The sequence below is a fragment of the Coenobita brevimanus genome, chromosome 54, assembly GCF_032717465.1.
Source record: "Coenobita brevimanus isolate Jiangsu-jjx chromosome 54, ASM3271746v2, whole genome shotgun sequence".
Taxonomy (NCBI): domain Eukaryota; kingdom Metazoa; phylum Arthropoda; class Malacostraca; order Decapoda; family Coenobitidae; genus Coenobita; species Coenobita brevimanus.
Genome location: NC_137007.1, coordinates 36,874,699 through 36,891,245, shown reverse-complemented (window position 1 = coordinate 36,891,245; position 16,547 = coordinate 36,874,699). Strand labels below are relative to the sequence as shown.

General features: G+C 39.5%; 1 protein-coding gene across 1 annotated transcript in view; it reads left to right on the top strand.

Moving 5' to 3' along the window:
* Nucleotides 1–311: 311 nt before the first annotated feature.
* The window catches only part of LOC145400961 (tetratricopeptide repeat protein 21B-like), a 60,556-nt gene continuing 44,320 nt past the window's right edge, over nt 312–16,547 (top strand). Inside the window, exons 1-11 of the mRNA XM_080273326.1 lie at nt 312–482; nt 741–875; nt 1,242–1,435; nt 2,528–2,719; nt 3,474–3,657; nt 5,228–5,420; nt 5,936–6,006; nt 6,786–6,876; nt 9,751–9,887; nt 11,029–11,218; nt 13,980–14,089. Of these exons, the coding sequence (XP_080129452.1) occupies nt 354–482; nt 741–875; nt 1,242–1,435; nt 2,528–2,719; nt 3,474–3,657; nt 5,228–5,420; nt 5,936–6,006; nt 6,786–6,876; nt 9,751–9,887; nt 11,029–11,218; nt 13,980–14,089 (1,626 nt within the window). The 5' untranslated portion in view covers nt 312–353. The remainder of the gene's footprint in view (nt 483–740; nt 876–1,241; nt 1,436–2,527; nt 2,720–3,473; nt 3,658–5,227; nt 5,421–5,935; nt 6,007–6,785; nt 6,877–9,750; nt 9,888–11,028; nt 11,219–13,979; nt 14,090–16,547) is intronic.

Genomic DNA, 16,547 nt, shown 5'->3' with positions numbered 1-16,547 from the left:
CAACATGACCCGTCGAGCCATGGCAGCCTTCAGAAATCAACTCCAAGCATGTATAGACAATGACGGCCACCATTTGGAGGATGTCGTCTTTAAAACATGATGAATAGAAACTGTATTGAATAAAAACTGTATTGAAAAAATTGTATTTCATGTGTGCAACTAATATTTTGATTATCTTTAACCCTTCTTGTTTCATTTACCTTTGAAATGTGGGAGGTTTTTCTGGGTCATCCTGTACTTTTATCTGTATTTTCTTATGAGATTGATCAATTGGTGCAGTTCATTGCAGTACAGGTAGATATTATTTCCAGGGTAAAATTCATTACTATGGGAGAGAGCAGTACTATCAAGCCATGCAAGACATGTGTGTTGCAGCCACCAAGAAATTTGGAAGTGACCCAGTGTACCGCTTCTATTCAGCTCTTTCACAGCTCCTCCAGGGGCGCACCCAAGAGGCAATCAGGCAGCTTCAGCCTCTTCAGGTATTTCATAGGCTTGCCACTACTGTGTCTTTGACCCCATTGTGAAGAGCAAGTAATTTTTTTGAATTATGGAAGTAAATACAGTAGTGACTACTGACATACAGTTTCACCCTTAAGTCTGTTAAAATTTTATAGAGTACTTTTGTCATGGTAGTCTTTTTTTCTGAAGCAGTGTCATCCTATTTAGGTACCAGTATTAAACAGCAATGATTATTCCTTCCCCTTCACAAAGGAACTAACTGTATGTATGCCGTATAGGGTGAGCGAGAGGTGATGCTAGGCTCCCTGTTAGCTCTGATACATGCCCATCGACGCTGCCAAGTGCTGGATCGAGAGGCTGTTGCTCAGCTGGATGCTAGACTCAAGGAAGAAAGGAAGAAAGCATCAGAAATGGTAATATCAATCTGTTTTCCTCCTGCACTGAAGGATAGAGACACAGTGTAGGGAATTATATTCATGCCAGTGGTGACATCATATTAGGAAGTTACTGTACTTCATAAACACCTCTTACCACCACAAGCATATCTTAGTCATACACTGTACTGTTAGTTGCTGAAGCATTGGCATTCTGAGTACTCCACCTGTGCAGAAAAAAAAAAAAAATTTCCTAAAATTTAACGTAAAATATGCACAATCATGCTTTCTTTTAAAATCCACCGTGGACTTTCTCTACGGCCAAGCCATTTTGTACATCAAAGAGCCTTTCATTTTTTAAACAACATAGCCTGATAGTCATTTTCTATCTCTTTCTCTTGGCAGCCTCTGTACTATGCTGGTTTTTTCTTGCTGCTGTGTGGCCGTGTAGATAAGGCCAGGGAATATGTAGACCGCATGCTAAAGTTGCAGCCAGACAACACAGATGGACTTGTTCTGAAAGGTTGGGTGGAGCTGTCTGCTGGCAGAGATGCAAAGACAAGGGATATTATGCAGTACTTTGATGCTGTGATAGAACAGTGAGTAGTATGGCTTGATGAAGGTCTGTTTCTTTATGAATTTATTATACAATATGTATATTGTTTACTGAAAAACTTAGCACTTTAAATACAGTGGATACCCAGGGGATGGGACTACTTAGAGATTATGAAATGCACATCATGATTAAGTAGTATGGTCAGTAATAACTCAATTATTGACTGATCTCAGTATCAGTGCTTATTAGTAGTACATGAGTGTAGCACATAAATTCAGTAATACCTCGATATACGATGCCCCTAGATGTGATACCCTGGCTTAATGGGGGTAGAAATTGCACCATACCCCTCCAAACGATGGCCAAACCCCAGTTTAATGATGGGTTTTGATTTTTCTTACCAATTTTGATGATATTTTAAACTAAAATTGTGTGTTTAGATTGATTTATAAACTGCTTTTAGACTTCAGTCAATGTGTGCCGGAAGTGGGGTGAACATTGTCATTTTGGGATACAGTTTACTAAGCTTGATTTTTTTCAAACTTATATTTGACGATATTCAGATTATATTTGTTGGTTTAGGTGAGCTATTTACAGGTGTTAGGCTTAGGTTAGCTTCTTTGACAGCTGTTAGGCCATTTTGATTTCCTTTAAACCTGTTTTTGGGCTCATCTGGGTGAGTTTTGGACTTGGTTTGGGGGTAAACGCAAGGGTAGTAAACGGTCCACATTGAAATACCTGTTAAAAGTACCCTGATGTATGATACCCCTCCTAACGATGGGGTTTTACCTAACCAATTAGATCGTTAAACCGGGGCATGTCTGTATGTGCTTTTTAGTAATTAGTGATTTATATCCTGAAGGGAATATGAAATACTGGTTGTGTGTGTTGTGTATGACTACCAAAAAATGCCGCAAAATATGGAGTAGTGTCAGGTGACTACTGTTTTATTTCAACTGTAGGTGCTGTAGACCACAGTGTAACAGTTTTAGTATAAAATTCTGCAGTATGACATTACACTACTGTACTTTTAAATTATTTGACTGTTTAATATTGATATTTGTATGATGCTCATAAAATTGCATTGTAAAATGGATAGTGTTATGGTTCTACTAAAATGTTTATCCCTGAATAGATCTCCAAGGCATATGGATGCTTTGTTTGGGAAAGCCAAGCTGCATGAACACCGGAGCTCTTACCGAGAAGCAATGGAGACTTTAAATTTGCTGGTGGTGGCCTATCCAAACTTTGCCGCACCTCTTGTGGAGAAGATAAAGGTCAACTTGGCTGAGCAGGACTGGGAGCAGTGCCTTGAATCTGCCAACAGGTTGGTTAGAAGGCTGGTTAACTGACTTAGTGTACTATTCATAGTATGGTAAATTGCATCCAGTACAGTATGTGTGTTCAGACTATGTATCTATCAATATACAACAACAACAGCGTAATTTTATCACCATCATCATCATCATCATGATAAAATTATGCTGTTGTTGTACTACCCCAGTATGTCTGATCATTTTGTGGTTCAGATAATGTGACATTTAAGAGGTAGCTTAAGTAACAGATAAGAGATCTTTATCTTTGAGCTAGAGTTGAATAATTGTTTAGAGTGGTTACTGCTTATAATGTTGGGGACTGTGTGAAAGTAAAGGAAGGGCATATTTCAGGTTAAAAGTTAAAGTTTATTACTTCAGTGTAGGATTTGAATATTTGTGGAAGTACTGTACTGTATTTTTTTTTTCTTTGGGGGGGCTGGGGGGGGAGGAAAACCTTGAAACTTGTACCCCCCTCATATTTAAGGAATACCTTCATTCACAGTGTTTATTATTGCAGGCAGTGATGAACAGGTATACAAAGAATTTAAAGACACCTGTTTGAATGATGGCCTTGCCCTGCGCGCATGGGCTCGAAACTGTAAGAAGTGCCTCGAACATATTACAGTTGTTTAATGCCAACAGGGCCATATGCTGATCCTCTGCCCTTATACTGTGTTAATTCAGTAGCCTTATTTCAGGGCTCTATATTTGGAAGGGGCCAGTATGAGACTGACTGTTAGCTATTGTTTTTATTATTGATTATAGGGTGTTGGGCATGGATCCACACAACATAGAGGCATTGAAGTATCGAACTCTTCATGCACTGTGTCGTCAAGGTAATTATGAGGAAGCTGCGCAGAACCTCCGTACATTGTATGCTGAAATGGACCGCAGTGAGCCAAACAATGCAGCACTCTTTGTTCATATGGCACAACTCTTCTCAAGACTGGTGGGTTCATAAGATAATTTTGTACTGCATAATTTATTTAAAGCTTCTTTTGCAACATTTGGGAGTTGCATCCTTATGAATCTTAGGTATATTCCTTGCCTAGAGTGTCTTAGGAGCTCCCATTAATTGATCAAAGTCTTTTTGTAGCTTTCATTATTCTGCACCTATTATAAGATTTGAAGGAAAGCAGAGTGGTTAATTGAGTTACTGTGTCATACACAAATTCTTGCCAAATACTCATAATGAAATTGTCCTGTATCCCCTATGGTTCAACTCCATATTGTATTCATACTTTCTCTCAGGTACCTATATACAGTGAGAGTAGGATGTTTTATAAATGAGAACCAGATTTTGTTATTTAATCCACATAGATGCCTGTGTTCTTTTAATGTAATTATCACCCCTGGCCAAAAATGAGGCTCCTTTGACAACAGTAAGGGGTCCCAAGAAATCATGCCTTACGTCAGAGAGCACGGACTCATCACTTCATCACATCCATCTGCTTCTTCAGAAGATCCTGTCTTTTCTTGAAAGCTGCTTTATCCAGTTGTATGCGACACCCACATCCTGAATGATGAGGTGCCGTGACCACTTCCTAGAAGAACATAAAACAGACATGAAAACCACGAAGAAGGGATCAGTATCCATCAAATGGTGCTGCCAAGGACAAGAAGCTGTCAATAAGTGTAGCAGTTTCTGTAACAGTGTTGACCCACTCAAGTTCCCAGTGTTACCTCTCCTTCTGTTTCTCTTGACATCCTTTCCTACTATGCTGAGTCTTGTAGAAGAGCTTGCCTTCCTCATTTGTCATAACATAAAGAGCATTGAAGTGGCTAATATTGAGGATTTAATTTTTGTGTTCCTCCTTGAACGTGTCCTCTGAAATACAACAGCCCTCCTCAGGTCTTTTCCTGCTTTTCACCAACTTGCCATAATGTTTGAGCAGAGCTCCCATTTTCCAAAGGGTGCTGTGATGTCTTCTAGTAGGGATCCTTGCTTTTTCTCAAAACACCATGACAGCATCCAAACAAAAGTTCAGACATTTTTGTCATCATAGGTGTTCTTCTTTTTGATGGAAGAAGTACTTTTGCAAGACTTATAACTTCATTGGGAGGTGGCTGCCCATAATCTCCTCATTCAAGTTTCTGATGAGCCAGACCTCTTTCTTGCTTCAAGTTGCCTTGTTTAATAAGAGGAAATATATAAATAAAAATACAGATACACAGCTATAGGACAAAACTTGACAAGTGACATGGAAGAATGAGTTCAATACACCTTTGCATCAGGAAGCAAGGCAGTTAACTACCGGTAAGCAATGTGAAGCATCAAATCTTGGGACTCCCAAACCTGTTCTGATATTGTTGAAACTTGGTCAGATGAGTTTCCCTGTTAACTGGAACAGGGGCATCAATATGGATTGAACTTCTTCCACTTCATCCATCAGCCACTGTCATGAAACACCCTGATGGAGAGTTAGCTTCATCCAATTGAGTGTCTCCATCATTCTCAGAGAGAAAAATGGCTTTTTTGGCTGTCAAAAACTTGACTGTTTTGTACTTGGTGTTTTTAGTGTGGACGAAACCGTTTGGTACTAGAGGAGACGCTTATGATGGCAAGTAAAGCAGCCAAAGTGGACACAGGCAGTGCAGAGTACCTGACTGAAGTGGGATACCAGTGTCTTCTCCAAGGGCGCAACAAGGAAGCTACAAAATATTACAAGAATGCCACCAAACTGGATGAATCCTCAGTTGCAGCTCTGACTGGTGAGTTATTAGTGTATAGGTGGACAGTTTTTTTTTCAGTCAGGGTTAGTAAAGCATGCATGGAGATGTGTGTGAAAAGAGTTGCTTTTTTTTTTTTGTTTTTTCAATACTGTAATAATAATTTGAAAGTTGACAGGATGGTTTCTACCTTTAAAAGGTTGCAGACGACTTTAATTCAATGAAACAGGTTTTTTGCCAGTGGGGTGGATTTGAGAATTTTATGGGTTTGAGTGAATCATTGAAATATACAGCCTGTTCAACAAGCACCTTTGAAAAGTGTTCCTGTATCTGTCACTTTCAGTTTCCTGTAACTGTATTGTATCCATTCTTTATACTGTATCAGTGGGAAATAGACTTAGAATGATGATGCTAATGAACCTTTTCAATATACAGCCTTACTGTATTAAGTTTAAAGTTAATAATTAGCAACTGAGCTTTAAAGTATGCATTAAATTGGTACACATGAACATAGGTTATTGTTACTTCAGTAATCTAATGGATATTCTGTGGGTCAGGTATCATCTCTTGTCAGCTGTTGGATGGACAGGTGGATGTTGCTGAACAGCAGCTAGAGTTCCTGAAGGAGGTATGAACGATGTTGAGAATTGATTAGTGTCCTGTCACCACATTTTAAAAAACTGCATTTCAATTGTCGATTAGGACTAATATGTATCTCATTCTTGGAGATACACTCTGGGACAGAAGTTTACCTGATGTTTCACATCTTTTACCTATTATTTTCTTCTGTTGGCTAAACTGAGAGAGGCTTGGAATGTTTCTGCCCATATATATAGTGTCTTTGATATGCTACATATTGGTGTTGTGATGAGGAGAGGTAGATTGAGTTGGTTTGGGCATGTGGAGAAGATGGGAGATGACAATTGGGTTCTGAAAATGAGAAGTGTAAATGTGAGAGGCAGACCGAAAAAGACCTGGGATGAGATCATAGTGTGTGATCTCAGGGAAATGGGATTGAATAGGGAGGCTGCCAGAGATCAAGCTGCATGGAGAGCCAACATTAGGTGGCCAAGGCCGTCTCATGCAAGTACATTAGTGTCTTAATAAACGAAATGAAAACGAATATATATTTATTTATTTATTTACATTATAATTACACAACTTTGTCTTGTACAATCACTAATGTTAAACCAGACAGAATTTATGTGAATAAACTTACTGTGTAGCAGTATTGAATTACATGCACTGATATTCATACGGTTCTCCATGAAGTCATCTTTATTTACTTTTCACTCACGTTTTGTTAGATTTATTCCTTCACCTTCTAGCAGGTGTTCATTTAACTTCATAGAAGCTGAATAATGTTTTAATAATAATGACAGTTTCTGTGTATCATACATACTGTAGGTTCAGCGAAGTTTGGGAGCCTCACCTGACATCCTCTACCTGTCAGCTGTCCTGGGACGTATGAAGAATCAACCCTCAGATGTTATCCTTGGTGAGTCTGTATAGTATGTCGTATAGACTACAAGTAAACTGAGAATCACATTGTTGTGTGTTGGATTTCAGGTATCTGTACAGAGAGACAGTAGATCTTGAGGAGTACAGAGATGGATTGGGTGCAGAGTATGAAGCACAGGACGAAATTGATGACTTAATAACAATGAGAGAACTCGAGGACTCTTTGATAAAGATGAAGAACGATAAATCACCAGGCAGCGATGGAATACCTATTGAATTGATCAAGAATGGAAGTAATCGACTAAAAGAAACAGTGTTAAGAGTGGTCAATGAAGCATGGGTAAATGGAAAAATTCCACCGGATTGGGGCAAAACCATCATAGTGCCCATATTTAAAGGAAAGGGTGATTCGGGACTGTGTAATAATTACAGAGGCATATCGCTTATAAACCACATAGCTAAACTCTACGAAAGAATTATAGAGAAAAGAGCAAGATCTATAATTGAAGACAGACTAGGAGAAGAGCAGTTTGGGTACAGGAAGGACAGAAGCACGTCGGACCCGGTATTTGTACTCAGAATGGTGATGGAAAAATGCTGGGAGTATAACAAGGACCTATATGTTGCCTTTATTGACCTGTCAAAGGCTTTTGACTCAATTCCTAGGAAAAAGCTTTGGAGGTGTCTTGTAGAGGAATATGGAATCACTGGGAGATTGAAGAGGGCCATTAAGAGTACATATGACCCTCATCAATGTAAGGTTCGAACGGGGTATGAAAAAGATACTTGGTTTGAAGTGGAAACTGGGGTGAAACAAGGAAGTGTACTATCCCCATTACTGTTTATTGCTTATATGGACATGATAATTAAGAGATTCAAGGAAAGGTTTGGAAATGAAGAGCAAGGGGATATATTGGCCTACGCAGACGACATCGCATGTTGGAGTAATAGCCGGCCACAACTAACAAGAGCTTTGGAGTGCTGGAGGGAATGTTTTGAAGAAGCAGGAGTAACAATAAACATAAACAAAACAGAAATACTCACTGTGAAAAAGCAAAATGATGACGCGGATGATATAGTAGTTGGGGGCGATCAGGTCAAAGAAGTAGAACTTGTAAAACATCTGGGGTGTATTTTCACGAAGGAGGGAGATAAGAATAAGAGAGAGATCACCGAAAGGATAACTAAATATAGCAGATGTGTATGCTCTCTATATCCAATACTCAAAGACAGATATGTACCACTGGAGGCAAAGAGAACTATATTCCAGTCTATTTTAACACCTATACTCACATACGCATCTGAGAGCTGGACTCTGACAACCCGAGACTGGAGCAGAGTTCAAGCAGCAGAAATGAGACCACTGAGAGCAATAGTGAACAAAACAAGGAGAGACAGAATCAGGAATGAAACAATAAGAGAAATGGTTGGAGTAACATCGGTGAGAAAAGTAATCGAAAATTCACAACTGAGATGGCTAGGACATGTTGAGAGGATGGACGAGTCAAGAATAGTGAAGGAGAGATGGAATTGGAGACCTGATGGCAGAAGATCAGTCGGAAGACCTCGGAAAAGATGGAGAGATGGTGTGGAGGAACTGTTGGACAGACGAGGTATGGATAACATCGAAGCATTGAGAAATCAAGAGGCCTTTGAGAGAACCAACTGGAGACGGCTGATCCACCTGACAGGCTAAATGCCTACCTGGGAGCCGAATGAATGAATGAATGAATGAATGAATGTACAGTGATAAACAAAAGAGGAATTGCATAAGGGAAGCTGGAAAAAGAATTATACTTTAGGTACAGATATCCATTGAATTAACATATGGTTGAATATGGCCATAATGGGAGCATGTTATGTGGAGCCCTGTGGAGGACCTCTCTGGATCAGCTTCTAGTACTAATTATTTTAACCAAGTACTGTACCTAGGAGTGCTGCAGAGCTTGTTTTATTGCACACAGATATAATTTGGATTCATTCAGAATCTGCTGGGAAGATTTTGTTGCCATAATCTCAGTTACCATATTTATTACTGTTTGGGGAGGTGTTGGAGAGGGACACCTTCATGTGATGGCACTGATATAACCAGTAGCTCCATTGGCAGGTTATACAAACATCCTTCAGCTCCCTTCCACTTCCACTACTGGAAGGTAGCCCTTTCCAGCTCCAGTTAAGGTGGTAAAATTGTTAGTCTGTATGCCTTGGGATTTATGATTAATCAGTCTGTGTAATTATAGTACACTTCCTTATAATTCAACCAAGGGCATTCCAGATATGCAGGTTAATCTACAAAATATCCAAAAACAACACAAATACATTTTCCTTGGAGTACTAACATACCCTAAAACAGCTCAAACACATTTCAACTTTGATGCTGTGATAGTGGCTGTCAAAGTCTTTAGAGTAAGGCATGAGTTCATTATGAGACTACTTAATATCAGGAAATGTAAACGTTGAAAGCTCATAGTGCCCACCCATCATCAGTTCATAATAGGATCTCACTTTTCTTATCGAGTGTCATTACTTTCTTGAGCTGGTTTGCTGGAGGATGATTCGTCATGGCCGGACAGAGAAAGGAAATATAGGTACCATAGAAAGCAGAGAAACAAAATTAGAGCTAGTAAACACAAGGAGAGCAGAGAACTGACCAGTGTCAACATGTGATCACTGGGACATAATGAGGCGAGTGGGAAGGCCGCCTCTAGATAAATGATGCCCATGTGAACTAAAATGCCCGTGCAGTTTCCCATTTAAATTTTTTTTTGCAAAATATTCATTCTGGGTACAATCTATACTGTTTTCCAGGTAATAAAACTCCGGTTATGAGGAAGTTTACTTATTGAAAGTTGATATTTCATGTTTAGCCCCCAAAATACTTCAGTGACCTTTGTATTTTTTTTTTTAATAGGTTTGCTGGATGAGGCCATTGATAACCACTTTAAAAATCACCGGGGCATGATGTTTGGGGCCACCTACTTGGCCGCTCTCAACCCAGACTTCTTGCTTCTCATTGTCAATGAATGCCTTCTTTATGCACCAACTCAGGTAAAGGACCGTAATGTAAATTCTTAAAGGATATCATTAACTATATCATTATACAGTAGCTACTTGCCCTCATTCTGGCCTAGAAATGAAAATTCATTTAACTTGTAGGAAATTCAGTTAACAAGGAACTTTTTGAATGGCAGCCCTCCATACATAAAGGCTCAGTATGCACAGCTTCTCAGTGTGCGGTGGCTGTAAGCTATGCCAGGAACACCACATATGTGGGAAAAGTATGCCAAGTGTTCAGTTTCTTACTTCTAATTTATTTTTTAATGTTATTGGTAGGTGGGGGCACTCACCATCAATTTGATGTAGTGCTGCTCTCAGGTGTCTGCCCTTTCCTCTCCTCCATCCTTCTTTCCTTCCATCCTCTTCTGCCTTTCTTTCCTTCATTCTTTCCTCGTCCTTCTGCCTTCGTGTGACTTTACATTTCCTCTTCTGTCTTTTTTTCCTTCATTCTTTCCTCTTTGTTCTACCTGTGAGTGACTCTACACTAAGTGACAAGCCAAATGGTCTCTTGTACACTGGGAAACAATTTACTATGCTGGGTGGTAACCATATAAGCAAATTTTGGTGCCTGGTGGTTTAGTGGGTAATTAAGGCGCTCCGATCAGATTGAGCCATTGAAGGTTTATATCCAAAGGGTGGTTTATAGCCAGTGAAGGTTTATATACCAATGCTCGCTTGGTACCACTAATGGATGAGTGAGGCTGGTCACTTTCATCTTAAATGTAAGGACCAATCTGCTTAACCCCGGGCTCCTACACTTCTCATAGGGCAACGTAGGATTGGATGATGGATGGATGGATGTAGTTTAAGCATCCTGTATTCTGTCTATCTATCTATCTATTGCCAGATGCCTCAATCCCGTACAGGGTGGCCACAAACAAATCGCCTCCACCTCGCCCTGTCCCCCGCCATTTCACTGCCCTGCTCCCAACTCACACCCCCCTCTCTCATATACCTCTCCACCCCATCCCTCCATCTCATCCTTGGCCTCCCCCTCCCTTTTCCCCCCTCCACCTCACTCACATACACTCTCCTCATCAGTCTCTCACCCTCCATCCTCTCCACATGTATTCATTCTCATAAAATATTGTTCTCTGAGTTATTATCTACATCTTGTCATGTTCTTTTCCAGCCCAGTGTAAGAGAGGGAATGGCTCAAAATGTTCCTAAGGTGGTTACACGGGCACTGCTGGTGTTGGAGGCCATCACTCGTGCATGTCCTGCTCTACTAACAGCACTGGTCACCTCAGCTCGGTTGAAATTTATTACAGGGGAGGTCAAAAGTGCTGCTGCAGCCTTGCAGCATGTCTTGGACAGTATAGGTAAATGATTTCTTACACACACACACACACACACACACACACACATATACTTTACTGTACATTATTATTATACAGTATATACTGTACAGGACATACTTCATACAACATGAGATATGTTATGCAGAACCTCGTGCAAAATCAATTTTGCGCTAAAACGTGACATATATTTACATGCAAAATAAGTGTTTAGGCTCTAGGAGCCCCATATTTTTTGTTGAAAATGTATTTAAAGATAAGTTATCACATGTATGTCTGGCTTACGACACGCAAGACGGTGTGTTTATGTACGATCTCACTGACTGGACACATCAGTGCATTCTAACCTAACCTAACCAACTAGGTTTGCCCCCTAATACTCCCCTTAAAAATTTCAACCACCAAGGATTGCTGCTAAGCCCCTTGAAAATCCTCATTACCAATCAAGCAAAAACTTTTGACCCAATCAACACATGAATAATGACCGCCCAGCATCACGCATATTTCACCAGGAATCATTTTGGGTGCTCACTAGAAAAAAAACATGCAGTGTGAAACTATTTTTGAATGTATTTAGTCATCAACAGTAAAGGAAAAAAAAAAAACTATACTGAAGTTGCAACATGGAGTGATTGTGTACTTCTCACTTCTCAGATACACTTGAATGAAGTAATCGTGAAAAATAAACAAGTCAGCCAAGCAGTATAATTTGTATGACAGTATAATTCACAAGAACTGAACTCACATAATTATCTTTCTTAATTACAGTACAGTATTTACATCAACATGTAGTGTCTTCACATACCGTAAGAGCCGCATTTTCTCGACCCAAGACTGTCGGTTCATAACAAAGATCGGACACAAAGCCTGTACTTTTTTCACACTCATTGCACTAAAGGCAAAAACATGAATTTAACTGCTCCTTCATCATTAACTTTTTTTTTTTTCCAACAAAGAAACTATCCACATCGTAAACGCTCCTGACACATTTTATCTGTCTGATTGTTTGCATTTAAGCTCCCAGTCCACACGCCACTTTGTCCAACAGTTTTACATTTTCCTTTGGGATAAATGCTTTTCTTGTGTTCATAGCACTTTCAGGGTGCTTAGGTATAACTTAAGTTAGTTTGGAACCACATGTACAGAGTTCTGAGAGGAAATGAGGAGTAAGGAAATAAGCAAATAAATGCTTCTTATCACAGCGACCATCCACACAGCACTGAGGCAGGCTGTGGAACTGGCAGATGGTGTGGGACATGGGTCGCGTAGGTCAGGTCGGGTCATGGAAGTAGTCGGCAACCAACAAATGCATAACACACGAATTGTAAATAAATGCAGTCATCTGGAAATCCAGAACCCTAACACACCCATTTTCCACATAGTTTCTCACATGCAGTTGAGCGATTTAACCATGCTATTAAGTAATTATGGAAGAAAATAAATGTCCCTGTTATTGTAAGAACGTTGTTTCTATTTGTCGTAAATCGAGACTCTGCTTTATACTGTACCGTTTGATTATTGTAGTGAGTGTATAATGCAGTACAGTACTTCAGTGGTAGCGAAAACAGTTTAAAAACCTTTGGTCCGATCTAGAGAAATGTCTGATGTATCGGAAAAAGTCCAGGTTAGTAGGAGGAAGTCCAGATGTTGCTTTTATCGGAATTTCACTCTTTTTTTTGGATAGCTTAGGTCCCAATTAGTCTGATGTAATGAGGTTTTACTGCATTTGTATGAACAAAAATGGTGTGTGTGTGGTAGGTGGTGCCTTCCAGTCTTCCTATTCCTTCCATCTTTCCTGTCCCTCTGTATTCCTTTTCTTTCTTTTTCAGGTGACTTTACATTGAGTGACAAGCCTAATGGTTTCCTGTAAACAAGGAAACCATTTACAACGCTGGGTGGTAACCATATAACCAGCTCATACTTGTTCCCTATGTCTCAACAAGTGGGTTGGCAGAGGATTAATGCCTCTACCAGTAAAACGTGTTACTCAAAGACAGACGGCCACCCCATACTGGATTATGGCATTTGGCTATAGGTTGATAGAAAACAGTATTATACATATCGAAAAATGATCCTCTCTTTTTCTGCCATTTCATAAATTTTCATTGCATACCATTTTATTGTATAATGAGGGTCAGCTGTACAGGAAGCATATGCATGAACATGCATTTACATTATAGATATCTCACTTATATGAAATTTGTGCTGGAAATGCCATTTAAAAAAAAAAAAAAAAAAAAAAAAAAGTAGATCTGATGTACTGTAACCTATAAACACAGGACTAACTAATTTTTAAAGATTGTTATGTGTAGCTGAAAATAAACTACTGTATTCCTGAAAAGTTGGATGGTAATAGAGATTGAAGGGGAAACTTGGGGTACCTTCCGTAAGATTTGTTCTAAATTAGTTTGATCTGAAAGGTGTTAAATTTATCATGTTTCAGGGATTTGGATTATGTATGGTTTTCAGCCACTTCATTTGTATGTAGTGAGTGTGAAGTATTCTGAATAAAGCACCATCAAGGTCATACCTGTTATGTAAAAATTATATTACACATTGGTGCCCCTTTTCTACAGATTCAGTATTATGTGAAAATAATATCACAGATTATTACTAATGTTCTGCAGACTTTATGTTATGTGAAAATAATATTACAGATTAATACTCATGTTCTAGAGATTCTGTATCACATGAAAATAATATTACAGCATAGTACTCATGTTCTGCAGACTTGATATTACTGTATATGAATATAATGTTACAAATTAGTATTCATGTTCTGCAGACTCAACCAGTTCTGAGGCCCACCTTCTGATGGCCCAGATCCAGCTGTATCAGGGTAACTACAAACAGGCTCAGCAAAGTCTTGAAGTGGGCCTCTCTTACAACTTCCAGGTTAGACTTTTTTTTTTTTTTTCAACTTGCTATATTTCTGCACAAAGAATATAATTCACCAAATTTTTTCTTATGTTGTTATCACAATGTCTTTAAAATATTAACAATAAGACAGAGTGGTCAAGACATATGAGATGTAATATGAAGAATTTAGGGCATTTATGGATTCAGAAATTCATATAAGATGAATATGGAAGGATTATGAAAGGTTTTGCATATGTGTGATGGAAGGAAATCTGTTGAATGCTATAATTTTTATGTTGGTGGCAAAGCTTGTGCAAGAGTTGATTGATGGCAAGGCGCGTTTTTGTGAGACTTTAGGCTCAAGCCTGGCTTCGTTCTTTGGCTTATGCTGAAGTGGCCCCGAAATAATACTCTCGTGCCTCCGACTGACCAGTGTAAACAAACACCCCAATCAGCTGATGACTGAAAACACCTTGGCAGAAAGCGAAGTCAGAGCTAAGCATTTCTCTTTGCAATGATCACATAATGTCTGAAGATTCGTAGGCATTAATTATAAGTGTAAAAATCCATTATATTATCAGTGTACTTACAATACACAAGAGAGGTAGGGCCACTGAACCACATACACTTTGCACTACGTATACTTATCACACTAGGTACATAATGTTCTCTAATGTGCATCCAGTGACTTAACATATGTGTATATCATCATCAATCTGTGCAAACTTCTTACTCATGGTGTATTAAAAAAGAAAAGTGAGAACGGCACTTATAACACAAGAGAAGGCGCCATCTTTATTTATATATGACATCATACTTCTGGTCTCAAGCTACCTCAAGCTAGCTCCAGGGGGGCTCGAATTGGCTCAAGTCTGGCTAAAGCACAGCTCAAGTCCAGCTTGAGCCTGTGCACCACAAAATTGGAAACTGACTTTTGGTATAACCCCCACGTGGCCGTAGGTCTGGAATTTTACGTGCGCCCCTGGCCGATGCCGGAGCCATTTTCTGAAGTTTCAAAAATTGTTTTTTTTTCCCCTTGCCATATTGAAGAAGTTCTGATGCACAAGGCAGTGCAAATTTCAGCTTCCTAGACCCATCCTGTGGTGTGCAGTCGAACACGGAAGTTGCATACTCTTAGGCAGCTGATACTAGTCACACGTAGGTATTGCAGTGATGCAACATCGCACTTTCTTTTAACCAAAAAACAGTGTCAGTGGCGCTGAAAAGGTGTGAAATAACTAGATATGCGTATTTTGAAGTTTTTCAGTACATAATATGCGAAGTTTGAATGTTAAAAAATTAAGAATTTATTTTGCATTTTTCGGTGTTTATTGTGTTTATGGTAGTATCGACTTATTTTTGTAGTCTGGGTGGTGGAGTTTGTTGGAAAGGGGGGGCAAGAGTTTCAGTTTTCAGACCTAAGTGAGATAAACGTCATTCCTTGAGTGTACAGGCTGGACAGTGAGGGTTGAAATGCGAGACAACCTGCCATTCACATCTCGTATGAGCTGATTAGCAGGAAGGGAAGGTAGGCCTTTCCACCTACGAAAGCATCACTTGAACACAGAAAACTTTCCTACTATGCTTGTAAAAGGCAAAGAATATGTAAAATGATTCAAAACAGTACAACAAACCTGAGCAAATAGTTCTATCTATCTATCTATAGCCTGACACCCTAATCTTGCAAAGGGTGGCCGCAGACAAAACGCCTCCAAGTCGCTCTGTCACCCACCATTTGACTACCCTCCTCCCAACTCAACCCCCTTCCCTCATATACCTCTCAACTCCATCCCTCCACCTCATACTTGGTCTACCCCTCCCTCTCCCTCCCTCCACCTCACCTACATACACCCTCTTAGTCAGTCTTTCATTCTCCATTCTCTCCACATGTCCAAACCACCTCATTGTATTTCTCCTAATCTTCTCAACCACGTCCACATCCACCCCACAACATTCCTTCACTTCTTCATTCGTCAACCTGTCCCTCCATGTCACTCCACATGCTCCTCTCAAGTAACTCATTTCCACTGCTCTCACTATCATTTTTATGCTGACAACACTCAGCTTTATTTTAAGATGTCAGATATTAACGACACCAGGACTAAGTTTGAATCCCTACTGTCTGATATTAAGATTTGGATGGCAAGGAGGAAACTTAAGCTGATGATAAAACTGAGATCATCATCATCATCAGAGGAAACAGAAGAGGTGACAACACTGATAATGCCCTGGCTTTGAACATTAGTGTGTCGCAGCTTCATCTAGTCAGTTATGTTCAAAATCTGGGTGTTTATTTTAATTCAGAGTTAAATTACAAAGAACATGTTAATCAAGTTGCCAGAGGGTGTAACTTGCATATCGGAAATCTGTACTCTTAGAAAATTCCTGAATAGATGTTGCCTCTTAACATTGGTCCATGCAGTGGTCTTATCTCGTGTTGATTATTGCAGTTCACTGTGGATTGGTCTTCCACATAATGTACTAACAAAAGTTC